Source organism: Crocuta crocuta, unplaced genomic scaffold (genome assembly GCF_008692635.1).
Source record: "Crocuta crocuta isolate KB4526 unplaced genomic scaffold, BGI_CrCroc_1.0 scaffold95, whole genome shotgun sequence".
Lineage (NCBI taxonomy): Eukaryota > Metazoa > Chordata > Mammalia > Carnivora > Hyaenidae > Crocuta > Crocuta crocuta.
In genome coordinates, this window is record NW_027530971.1 from 5,587,199 (window position 1) to 5,599,761 (window position 12,563).

Consider the following 12,563-nt stretch of genomic DNA (forward strand, 5'->3'; position numbering starts at 1 on the left):
GGGTGTTATATGGAATCCAACTTGACAATAAATTATGAAAAAAAAAAAAGAAAATGAGTTTTGAAGTGTTAAAAAATAAATTTTTAAAAAAATGTGAAATTCATCCACAATCAAGATTATTTACCTCTCAAACACACTGACCACGTGATGAAGGTAACAGCCTACATGTCTCTAAGCTTCTCAGTCTACAAGTCTCTCCCCGCTCTGCTTGCCAGAATGATCATTCTAAAATGCCAACTTGACTCTCTTGCTTTTCTTAGTACATGAGAATAAAGTGCCACCACCCGGACGTGGATACAAATCCGTCTGTGGCCAATCCAGCTCCAAAAGTATTGTGTGCCATCTCGCCTATTCCTTGGCACATACTACTTCTCCCTACAACCCGATTCCATCTCTTGTTTGCCGGGCTAATTCCTACCTGTCGTTCAAGATTCAAATCAGGCATCACCTTTGCAGAGAAAATGGCCTACCCTCCTCTGACTTCCCACAGCACTTTGTCAGGCATGTCCTATCAGCCTATGAATACATACACTACTCCATTACACTGAGGCCTCACAGACAGGGACAGGGTGTCACTTGTCTCCGCATCCCTGGTAACTTGCACAGTGTCTGGCACATGAAGTATTACGATTGCTCAGAACAAAAGGTGAGTTCAATCTTTTACGCGTCTTTAGTTTGATATACACATAACAGTTTGTTAATAACCAACTGACAGACTCAGTTTTTATACTGATCCAAAGAATCTCAAAACTATGGCTTTTCCACTTTTACTCTGTAGGTAGAAGAGGTTTTGTTACCCTCATTTATCTATAAAAAAACCAAGAAGAGAAGTGAATAACTCACCTAAGATTTAACAAACTGACATCTTTCTTTTTTTTTTTTTTTAAATGTTTATTTATTTCTAGGAGAGAGAGAGAGAGACAGCATGAGCAGAGGGGGGTCAGAGAGAGAGGGAGTCACAGACTGAAACAGGCTCCAGGCTCTGAGCTGGCAGTCAGCACAGAGCCTGACGCGGGGCTCGAACCCACGAACCGTGACATCATGACCTCAGCGAAAGTCGGACGCTTAACCAACTAAGCCACCCAGGCACCCCCAAACTGACATCTTTCTATGTCTACCTCTAAACATTCTGTATCACCTTTCACTTATAAGGAAATGATACTCACATCTTAAGAGCCTCGGCCTGTGCCTTGGACTCAGGTCTGTAAAGCCAACTGGCCTATTAGATCTTGACTGACTGACCCACTGGTACCAAATACTCTCCTCGAGCCTTCAAAGCTGAATCCTCAAGTGCCTACGACCATGAACAGGAGCACACTCAACCTGATACCAAACTGAATAGGAAAAGGCCACATCAAGTGCAGGTACTAAAAAGATACGGTAAGGATCATGGCATTATTTAAAGTGAACTAAAACTCCTTTAAATAAAGGACTTAACCCAAAATGGCATGATCCAATTTTTTTTAATTGGTTGCTTACTAAATGAAGGAAGCCAAAGAAAAGAGAAACATGACACCCTGTTAATCAGAAAAGAATTAGGGAAAGAAGAAGGTGGATTCAAGAGATACTTTGGATGCAGAATCAGCAGACTTTGCTACTGGATTCAACTGTGCGTAAAGGCAAGACAGACAAAAATCAAGATAATATAAAGTTTCTTGACACAGGTAAATGGATAAATGCTGACACGTGAGGATAAAGGCTGTTTTTAAGTCCTGCTCTGGACATGTTAAGTCTGAGGTGTCTTGAAACAACATCTGCGTGAGGAGGGCAAGAAGGCATCTGGATGTGCAAGGTAGGGACACAAGTCATGTCTGGGCCAAAACTGTAAGACTGGGAACCATCACAGTAAAGATGGCATTTGTACTCACTGGAACTGATGAGCTCATCTAGGAAGATAAAGTTGAGAGTAAAAGGTACTCAGAGGCAAGCCTTGAGAAATCCTCATATTTACAAGTGAAATTGAGTATGAGACGCAGCCAGATAACAAAAAACCAAGAGAGAAAACCATATTTGGCAACTGACTGTTTCCTTGTCCATCTCCTCAATGAAGTGAACTCCTCGAAGCAGGAACTATGACCTATTCTCCAGTCTCACCGGTACCTACACAGTATTCTATCACTGCCATTTCCTTAGGCAGCCAGCCCATAGACATTTAGATTGTTTCAATTATTTAAGTTTTTTTTTAATGTTTGTTTATTTTTGAGAGAGAGAGACAGAGAGGTGGCAAGCATGTGAGCGGAGGAGGAGAAGAGAGGGAGACACAGAATCTGAAGCAGGCTCCAGGCTCTGAGCTGTCAGCACAGAGCCTGACGAAGGGCTGGAGCTCAAAAGCCATGACATCGTGACCTGAGCCAAAGTCGGAGGCTCAACCAACTGAGTCACCCAGGCGTCCCTACGTTGTTCCCATTTTTAAGACTGTAATAAATGTTGCCATGAGCAGCTTTGATACACTGAAAGGTGAAAGAAAGCTCAATTGTTTAAACAAATAAGTATACAAAGTAGAAAGAACGATGAGTGCTGGGCAGTCTTAGACAAGGGTTCACAGATACTTGCCGTTGTTTTATCAGTGACCAATGCATTCCAAATACTTGTCATGGCCTGTCGAATGCCCAGGTTGGGATCAAACTGATAACGGTAAAGACGAGGAACTAGCTGAGGCAGAAAAGGAGCCAGCTGCTCTCCGGCTCTGGTGGCAATCACGTTAAAACCAAAAGCAGCACCCTAAAACATAAAATGACGAAGTGACTGAGATACACCTACTGTGGTAAAATATTAACATATTAAATTATAAAGATCACAAAATTACCCCTCCCAAACTCGTCCCTGAGTAGAGCCTGACTTACTGGGTGTCCCAGCTTTACCAATGAGCCTTGTAGTGGCCTGATCCCTGATCCCAGTGGCTCTCTGATCCCAGATTCTTACAAAACACACTTCACATCAATTGCTATCTGACTATGCAGCGTGTTTGGTTCTGAAAGTAAAAAGTAAAAACCATCCAGTGACAGGAACTTACCTTCCTAGAATTCCACATTGCATGATGGTTGGCTAAATTCATAAATTTATACACCAGATCCGGCTGACTAAGATCACTTGCCAGAGAACAAAGTTCTTTGTAAGTAGAAAGGCCCTGGCTTGGAAACAAACACACAAAAAGAATACAATAATGTATTTCTCTGTCTCCAACCCAGTAAAAGTGACTTCACCACTATTAGTAGCACATTTTAAAATTATGTTTTCAATCTAATCACCACTGAGGCAGAGAACCAGGGTGAGACGAGACGAATATACAAGTCACCTGACTCAACTGACAACCCCTAGTAAATGATCTGAAGACCCCTGTGACTCCCATGGGGGTGGAGCCCTCACCACCTCTGGAGGCAAGTCAGTAACTCCTCGTTACACTGTACACCAATCTCTCTCAGAATCATGAAAGTCACTTACAGACAACTTCTATTATCCCTAAGCCTTTTCTAAGTTACAGCACCCCATCTTTTTGTAAAGTATTTTTTTGATTCCCATTAGTTAATTACAGTGAGTGTTACGTTACTTTCAGGAACAATACAGTGAGTCAAGAGTTCCATACAACACCCTGTGCTCATCACAGCCAGTGCATCCCTTGGCCCCCATCACCTATTTCACCCATCACCCTACCCAACTCCCCTCTGGTAAACATCAGTTTGCTCTCTAGAGTTAAGAGTCTGTTTTTTGGTTTTCCTCTCTTCCCCGCTTCTGTGATCTTTGTTTTAGTTCTTAAATTCCACATATGAATGGAATCACATGCTGTTTGTCTTTCTCTTATTTCATTTAGCATTATACTCTCTAGCTCCATCCATTTTACTACAAATGGCAAGATTTCATTCTTTTTAATGGCTGAATAATATTCCTGTGTGTGTATGTGTGTGTGTATACACATACACATCTTCTTTATCCATTCATCTACCTCCACGGATACTTGGGATGCTTCCGTATCTTGGCTATTGCATATAATGCTGTTATAAACATAGGAGTGCATGTATCCCTTTGAATTAGCATTTTGTATTCTTTGGGTAAATACCTAGGAGTGCAATTGCTGGATCATAATTCTATTTTTAAGGAACCACTATACTGTTTTCCATAGTGGCTGCACTAGTTTGCCTTTCCATCAACAGTACATGAGGGCTCCTTATTCTCCACATCCTTGCCAGCACCGGGTACTTCTTGTGTTGTTGATTTTACCATTCTGACAGGAATGAGATGATATCTCCTTGCAGTTCTGATTTGCATCTCCCTGATAATTAGTGATGCTGAGCATCTCTTCGTATGTCTGTTGACCATCTGAATGTTTTCTTCAGAGAAATGTCTATTCCCATCTTTTAACTGGATTATTTGGTTTTTAGGTGCTGACTTGTATCAATTCTTTATACATACTGGATACTAACCCTTTATCAGATATGTCATTTGTCAAGTATCTTCTCCCATTCCATGGGTTCCCTTTTAGTTTCGTTGATTACTTCCTCTTCTGTATAGAAACTGTTTATTTCAATACAGTCTCAGTAGTTTATGTTTGCTTTTGATTCTCTTGCCTCCGCAGACATAGCTAAAAGAGATTGGCTACAGCCGACGTCAAAGAGGTCACTGCCTGTGTTTCCTTCCAGGGTTTTTACTGTTTCAGGTCTCACAGTCATGTCTTTAACCCACTGTGACTTTATTTTTCTTCCCGGTATAAGAAAGTGGTCCAGTATTCCTAACACCATCTGCTGAAGAGAATTTTCCCACTGGATATGCTTTCCCGCTTTGTCAAAGATTAACTGACTATAAATTACAGATTTCTGGATTTTCTACTCTGTTCCATTGCATAGATCAATGTGTCTATTTTTATGCCAGTATCATAATGTTTTGATGACAACTTTGTAATATAACTTGAAGTGTAGAACTGTGATGCCTCCAGCTTTGCTGTTCTTTTCCAAGATCACTTTGGCTATTCGGGGTCTACTGTGATTCCATACAAATTGTAATACTGCAGCACCCCAATCTTGAGAACTTCTTTTGAGTCCTGTTAACTTTCCTCTGAACAAATAATATTTACTCAAAGACCGGATCATTTGTGTTACTCTGTGAAAAGGGTACTATTTCACTAAAGGTCTATAGGGAGAGTAAATGGAACAAAAATAACTCCAAGGGGTGTCTGGATGCCTTGGTTACCTTCCGACTCTCGATTTCGGCTCAGGTCATGATCTCACCCGTCGTTGAGATCAAGTCCCAAGTTGGGCTCTGTGCTGACAGCACGGAGCCTGCCAGTAATTCTCTCTCTCCCTTTCTGCCCCTCCCCTGCTAGTGTCTACTCACTCTCTCAAGACAAATAAACTTAAAAAAAAAAATTACTTTCAATGTGGAAACAGTGAGCTATGGGAGAAAGTCAAGGACAGAACATAGCTGTTTCTGCTGTTGCAGACAGCACTCAAACAGGGCTCTGTGTGACCCGACAGCAAGGCCCAGCCAGCTGCACAGTCTGACCTGAGGGTTTTCAGAGGAAAAGTAGCAGTGTAACCACAATGAAATAATGATAACACAAAGGAGGTAAAGCTCTTAATCTGAAATGCTAACTTGGTGGACCCCACAATACCAAGTAGAGTGCTCCACCAAGAAACGAGCTGTAGTGGAGCCAAGCTATGCCGCTAGACCCCTCCTCAGGACACAGCTGCCTGGGGACTAACAGCACTGCCCACAGCCCAAGGCCATGTCCTCCCCCAGAGCAGCCCACCACCAATGGCTAAGTCACCAATGGGATTTAAAGTCTAATGAGAGGATGTAAAGGCCTGGCCCCTCAAAGCAGGGCAACTCTGAAGGGCCAGCCCAACCCATTTCTAGAGGTCAGGATCTGCTTAAGTATTAGCAGCAGGTCAGCTCTTCCTTGGGCCACCATCCCTCTCCTGCCTCCTCACTGTCCCAGGTGATAAGGCTGGGCACTCTTCAGTCAGGCTTCAGCAGACAAACCTCCACTTCAGAGTCTATTTCCCAAGAACCAAGATCTGAGACACTACACTTTCTCCACAGAAGTTTTCTTCTTCCATTAACATACAACATTTCCTAGGAAGGTGAGAATCAGCGTCGCGAGCACTCTATTGAGGAGACTAAAGATGTTTATGATGAACAGTCAATGGATCTGGTACACTTACCCATCAGGTGTTTTGCCAAGGCTTCCCCCTTGAAATACCACGGTCTCTCCAGAAACTTCATGTTTAGCTCTAAAGCAGAACAAAAAGACTTTAAATTAGCCTTAATTTTTTCATACCAGCATTCAACTAACTGATACACTTCTTTTATAAACCAATAAAATCAAATTCCACAGCAAGTATCTACCCTGTGCAAGATGTAAAAGTCACCTAAATCCTTTCCAATCAACCTAAGAATTTTGTAAAATGAACTCTAGGATGAACAAAGAGATGTAAAAGACATTCCACGTGAAGTTAAACTGCATTAAATGTGGCCACCCATTAAAAATGATCCTCCCTGTAAGGAAGGCGACATAAAGCAATAACCAATTACAGGAATGACTGTCCCTCTCATCCTCTTCACAGATCAAACTATGAAAGACATGCAAGCTTCCTTTCCACATCATCATGTTTATTCAGTCAACAGCAACTGCAGTATTTTTGTAATCTGACACTTTGCTTGTCCTGAGAGCATTCAACTTTCAAAGCCTGACCTACTGGCATGTTTCTGAACAGCACTTTGGTTTTTTTCACTTTACTGTCTAAACAGGATACACTGAGTGATTAAACTGCTCTCCACTGTATTACAATTGCTGACGTGCAATCCATAGAAGGGCTTAATACACAGGAATGCCAAAAGCTGGATTTTCCTTCTTATATATTCTCAGTATGTGCAAAATTTGCTGGACGTGCTGAAATGTGAAATGTTCAAGTTCACCGTACCTTTTGCCAGTCATAAGTGTCTCTACAAGTGTTGAAACCAACTCCTGTTGATCTTGTTCACTGCCCAGTTCATACACCAACCCAAGTCCTTTTGAAGCAACATCTTGGCTAAGTTCTGCATAAGTCAGACAAAATAATATTACTTTAAGAGAAATTTGTCTTCTGGCCATCAATGGATTTTTTAAAAAGTTGTAACAGAAATCCAAAATCATATCAAAGTGAAGATATGAAAGCATCATCAGTCTGCCTATTTTGTTAAAGCATATTAAATCATCTCAGTGGACATGGCACCACAAACGTCCCTATAAAAGAGAACTCTATTCACAAAAGAGCCAACTTACAAGCCAAGTCAACACTGCCAGGCCTGGGCGTGCAGGCATGGTGACAGAGGATAAGGGTGCTGCAAGGCATACTCATGCGAAGTACAACAGCCTCACCTCACAGGATTTCAACACATCCACGCCCGATTTTTTATAAATGAAAAGTCAATATAAGACCCCATCATACTGAAACAATTTCTAAAACAAAGTTACTGATTTAAATGGCTAACACATTCACTCTCTCCTGGCTTATATCACAAAGAGGAAAGGAATCAGAAGTAAAAGAATGCTATTGTTTTAAGTACTAACGTTGAGGCCTCAGCTCTATTTCTTTTTTTCATTTTAAATAGAGTCTATGCCACACAAAGGACTTGAACTCACAACCCTGAGACCAAGAGTTGCATGCTCTACTGACTGAGCCTGAGCCCTCCAGGCGCCTGCAAGGCCTCAGCTCCATTTTTAAATGCAAAACTGAAGAACATGATCTAATTAATGTAATCAATCAGTAAGAATCAACTTTCCTTTGTCCCTCTTTATGTTTATTAACCTAGATGTTTCAAAATGTAGAATACAAGCTTACTGAAATTTGGAAATCAAATATTTACCAATAACCTACCATCATTTTCCGACAAAACAGAAACAAATGCACTCTGAATTTCCTTCAGGTGAGACTGAAAGAAGAAGAAAGGCGTTCAGAACACAAATTCTACCTCTTGGTAGATAAGAATCTTCTCTCAGGGTACACAACACCTTGTGAGAGTCTTCCAACCCCAGGCAGCCACATTACCTATTATGTCCTGATCTCTGAAGGCAGCCAAATTACCTCAAGGTTAGACCACTTACAGGTAGTCTAACGCACTCTCTCAGCCTCCCTATCCTTATCACTTGACTTTATACATTCAAGTTTAGAATTTCAAAGTATCTGGCTCATGGCCCTCCCCATCATACACTTTCCTTCCTACCCCCTATCAATTATAAATATTTCATAAACAATTTCCAAAGGTGCTGAGCACATTAATAGCATGGCTTACCTTCACTTCTTTATGGGTACTTAGCTTCCTCACAAGGGAAAGGAGCCAGATGCAAGCCGCCTGCCTCACATGTGGGTTGGGGCTGACAATATGTTTATTTAAAATCACATCCAACACCCAGGGGACCACATCATTCACTTTGGCTCCTGAGGGGAAAAAAGGAATGGTAAGAAGTAATTAAAATAATTTAATAGAATTTCCTGAAAAATTAAATATTAAACAATATTTACTCAACACAACAATCTTATAACAAATGAATATCTAAATGACTAAAGGTGTTTAAGTTGCTGAAAGAATTTTGATAATCATCCACTTCAGAACCCAGCATAAGCTCAATAAGCCTTCAAAAGTACTCTCGTAACTTCAGTTCCCTAGAACAAAAACTTATCCCTACGATGGAGGAGGCTATGCATGTGTAGGGGGAAGGGGGTGTATGGAAAACCTCTGTACCTTCTTCAATTTTTCTGTGAACCCAAAACTTCTCTTAAAAAAAAATTAAGTCAACTTAAACAAAAATGATCCCACTCTCTCTGGTCTCAGCAATTTTTCCTTCCTGCCACATCTTTCCCATCTCCCACCTAACAACTAACATACAAACAAAACTCTCCAGACCTGACTTCCCTCCTCTAGCTACTATGCCTTTTCTTCCTTCCCTTCACTACTTCAGAGTCCTCGCACATTCGTGTCGCGGGCTTGCCCCGTGCACTGTAGCACGTTTAGCTGCTTGCCTGGCCTCCTCTCTCTAGAGACCAGCCACACCTGTCCTCCCCAGTGTCCCCCAGGGGGCAAAATCACCCTCTTACAGTCAAGAATCGCTGCTTTTCAGGGGCACCTGGGTGGCTCAGTCGGTTAAGTGTCTGACTTCGGCTCAGATCATGATCTCACAGTTCGTGGGTTCGAGCCCCGCATCGGGCTCTGTACGGACAGCTAGCTCAGAGCCTGGAGCCTGTTTCAGATTCTGTATCTCCCTCTCTGACCCTCCCCTGCTCACGCTGTCTTTCTCTCTATCTCTCTCTCAGAAATAAATAAAAAACATTAAAAAATATATGAAAAAAGAATCGCTGCTTTTCATTAAAACCTTTCAAGCAGTTGTCTATACACAACAGTCTATATTTTTCTCTCTTTTCTTGAACCTGCTCCAAATCAGGCTTTCACCTTCTCCACAGAAATTATTCATAGAAGTCACCAATTATCATCCTGTTGTTAAGTTCAATGATCACTTGTCAGTTCTCATCTTAATTATCTCTCAGCAGTGTGAGACCCGACTGATTCCCATCCCAGCCCTTTCCCTCCCCTCAGCATAGATTTTCTTCACTTCCCTTCCAGGGCCCTCTACCTCAGACCACTTCTTCTCAGTGTCCTTCCCTGATTTCTCCTCATCTACCAAAACTAGGAACTTTTGGGACCCCCAGGGCTCAGCTGTTGGACCTCTTCTCCCTTCTACTTATCCCTTAACGATGACATATAGCACATGGCTTTAAAAACAATCTTTACACGATACTTCCAAATGTTTTTCAAACTGTGACTCCTCAAAATGCCATACTCATATATACAACTGACTTCCAGAAATGTCCATGAAGATACTGGTTGCAACCCACCTGTGGGTGAGTTGGGTCACTCCAACACTGAGAGGGAAAAGTGAGAAGGAAGACCCAGAAAAGCAGATTTTTCTAGCTACGATGGAGCCTAAGGGACCTGTGTATGGACGCACCTAATGGAAATATAGCTCTGGAGTACAACACAATGGTTCTAAGATGAGATATCCATTTAGGGGTCGTCAACATATACTGGAATGAGTGAACCAGGACATCTCAGCATGGTGGGGGGTATGCAGGAACAAGACCAGTGAAGAAGAATGAGAAGAGGTCAGAGGTAAGGAAGAAACCCAGGCAAACACAGTCTTGCAAAAACTGGGTGAAAAACATTCCAAGAAAGTGCTGGGGATACACTAAAAGCCTGGGCGAAAATGCCACCCAACCAGACCAAAAAGAAAGGAGAACACAGGTAAAACAAGATTTCAGAAAGCAGGAAATGGTTAGGAGAGGACCCTAGAATGATTAGACTCCTAAAGGAAAAAAAAAAGCTAGAACAGGACTCCCACAAAGCCAATAAAAGGCCTGAAAAAGGTAGAGCTCTATTAGTGGACATCCCCTCTTCATAGGAATCTGGATATAGAAAGGGTCAGGTGCTATTAACTCCTCACTCGTCACATAAATCTAGTTCTCAAGGACACCTGGGTAGCTTCGTCAGTCAGCTCAGGTCATAACCTCACAGTCATGAGATCAAGCCCTGTATCGGGCTCTGCACGGTGTATCAGGTTCTGTGCTGCACGTTGAACCTGCTTGGTATCGACTCTCTCCCTCTCCTTCTGCTCCTTCACCGTGCATAATTAATTCATTCATCTAGTTCTCAGAGGCAAATCCAATCTCTCCTTTACCTTCCCATAACCAGAATTCCAGCTCTCTGCAGTTCTGCTACCTAGGCAGCTACAATCACCAAACAAACAAGCTTGGATTAGATCTCCACAGTGTGCCAGGCACCATGTTACATGCTTGAGATACTAGGATGGCTAAGACCTAGGCCCTAAGTGGCTTCTCCAATGCTGTATCTTCTATTCAAAGCAAGATCAGTACACTATAACAAAAGACATCAAAAAAGCTGAGTAGCACTCAGATAAGAATGACAAACACACATGATGAAAATTCAGATCGAAAAGTCATCATCACCCACTTCACAATATTTTATGCTCTCCTTTCTTTAAACACACGAAGATGGAGTGAACCTTAACACTTGATGGACAACTGAGACTCTTAGATGAGCAAAGAGCCAAGCCAAGCAAAGAGCAAACTTCCAAGAAGAGTTTGAGACAACACAAGAAGTTCAGAAGTCTGAAGACTGGCATAGGTACCATTCTATTAATCTTCATTTGCTTAAGTCACTACAGAGAAATCCATGGACTCAGACACATGCCTTTTACAGCAAATCTGCTATTCCACGTCATGAGCCCTCACTACTATCAAGCCTCCAACATCACCCCTCATGTGCAAACTGAGAGTTTCTACCTCCGGTCTGGTTGCCTACCTGTTATCAATGGTCACTTCCCTTCCTTCAGTATCTTCTCTTTATAGACACTTGTCCTTACCTGGCCTCATACTCATTCAGAGAAGTCTCAGTTCTATCCGTTTCTGTAAAGCCATAGCTCTCCTTTTCTTTTCCCTCTTAAATAGTTTACTGTCAAGTTGGTTTATATAGCCATAGCTCTCCTAATCAGACAGCAAGTGAAAGTACATCTTTCCATTTCTTTATGGTTGTTAAGGAACTAACAGGTGAACATGGAAGTATGCAAAAATACAAAATGCAAAACTAGTGTATTCATGATGAAATACAATTCATAATGCAACCATTACCACAAAAACACTATTCTTTCCTTAACTGAGAAGATAACATATAAAACACCAAGTGACCTTTCCTTTGTTTTTATGATTAAAAATACATTTAAGTATCTGAACCAGAATTTATTTTCAATTCCAAAATGAAATCGAACCACAAGACCTATGAAACCATAGTATCTACATGTAGTTGGAAACCGCACCCTCCCTCACCTACATAGCCCCCGAAAGCCAGTGCACCCTCTGTGCAGAGGTACATGGAATGCCAACAGAAGACCCTGAGGTTTCATTATGTGATGAAGGATTAAGGGACAACTTGCCAATATAACTGTGTCTCAACTTCTGAAACTGGCTAAATACCCCGACCCTCCAGAAAAGGGCCCAAGCTTGAAGGTACGACAATAGCTAATTCCTTTGCTTGCCAAGGGACTAAACAAAGAAGTTCTTGTTCATTTTGTGTTCACTCTCCTTTAACCAACAATTTTTCTGGACTGAACCAAACTGATAAGACATATAAATATTTTTTTAAGTTAAAATGGAACCCATACATTTTTTCTTTTGCTTCAAATGTGAAAACAAGACCAGAAAGGATTTCTGGATTATGAAGGGATGAGCTGCAGGTACCGACCAGCAGGGGGAGTATACTCCTCTTCAGTCACCAGCCAGGCGTCTCGGGCTGCCACGGAGCCGGTTCCTATGGCAGCGCTGGTGATGGCCTCTCCAATAGTGAACTGCAGCTCTATCTGCTTGGCCTGCAATGAAGGAAACAAAGCCATGAATCGGAGAGAACATTTCCCAAACACGTTCATTTCCACAAAAAGGCTGTTCAGTATCACGCATGTCAATGTGCTTTGTTCTTATCTTTTGCCTGGATTGCTCTCACCTAACCTGGTGGCTCACAGGCGAGGC

General features: G+C 41.9%; 1 protein-coding gene across 2 annotated transcripts in view; it reads right to left on the reverse strand.

Moving 5' to 3' along the window:
* ECPAS (Ecm29 proteasome adaptor and scaffold) overlaps positions 1 to 12,563 on the reverse strand; it is a 99,716-nt gene that overhangs the window by 27,422 nt on the left and 59,731 nt on the right. For both annotated transcript variants that reach the window (XM_077769861.1, XM_077769862.1), the window contains 7 exons: positions 12,283 to 12,406; positions 8,266 to 8,411; positions 7,851 to 7,905; positions 6,915 to 7,029; positions 6,156 to 6,224; positions 3,014 to 3,131; positions 2,554 to 2,721 (listed from right to left, as the gene is read on the reverse strand). In XM_077769861.1, coding sequence (XP_077625987.1) covers positions 2,554 to 2,721; positions 3,014 to 3,131; positions 6,156 to 6,224; positions 6,915 to 7,029; positions 7,851 to 7,905; positions 8,266 to 8,411; positions 12,283 to 12,406 — 795 coding nt within the window. The remainder of the gene's footprint in view (positions 1 to 2,553; positions 2,722 to 3,013; positions 3,132 to 6,155; positions 6,225 to 6,914; positions 7,030 to 7,850; positions 7,906 to 8,265; positions 8,412 to 12,282; positions 12,407 to 12,563) is intronic.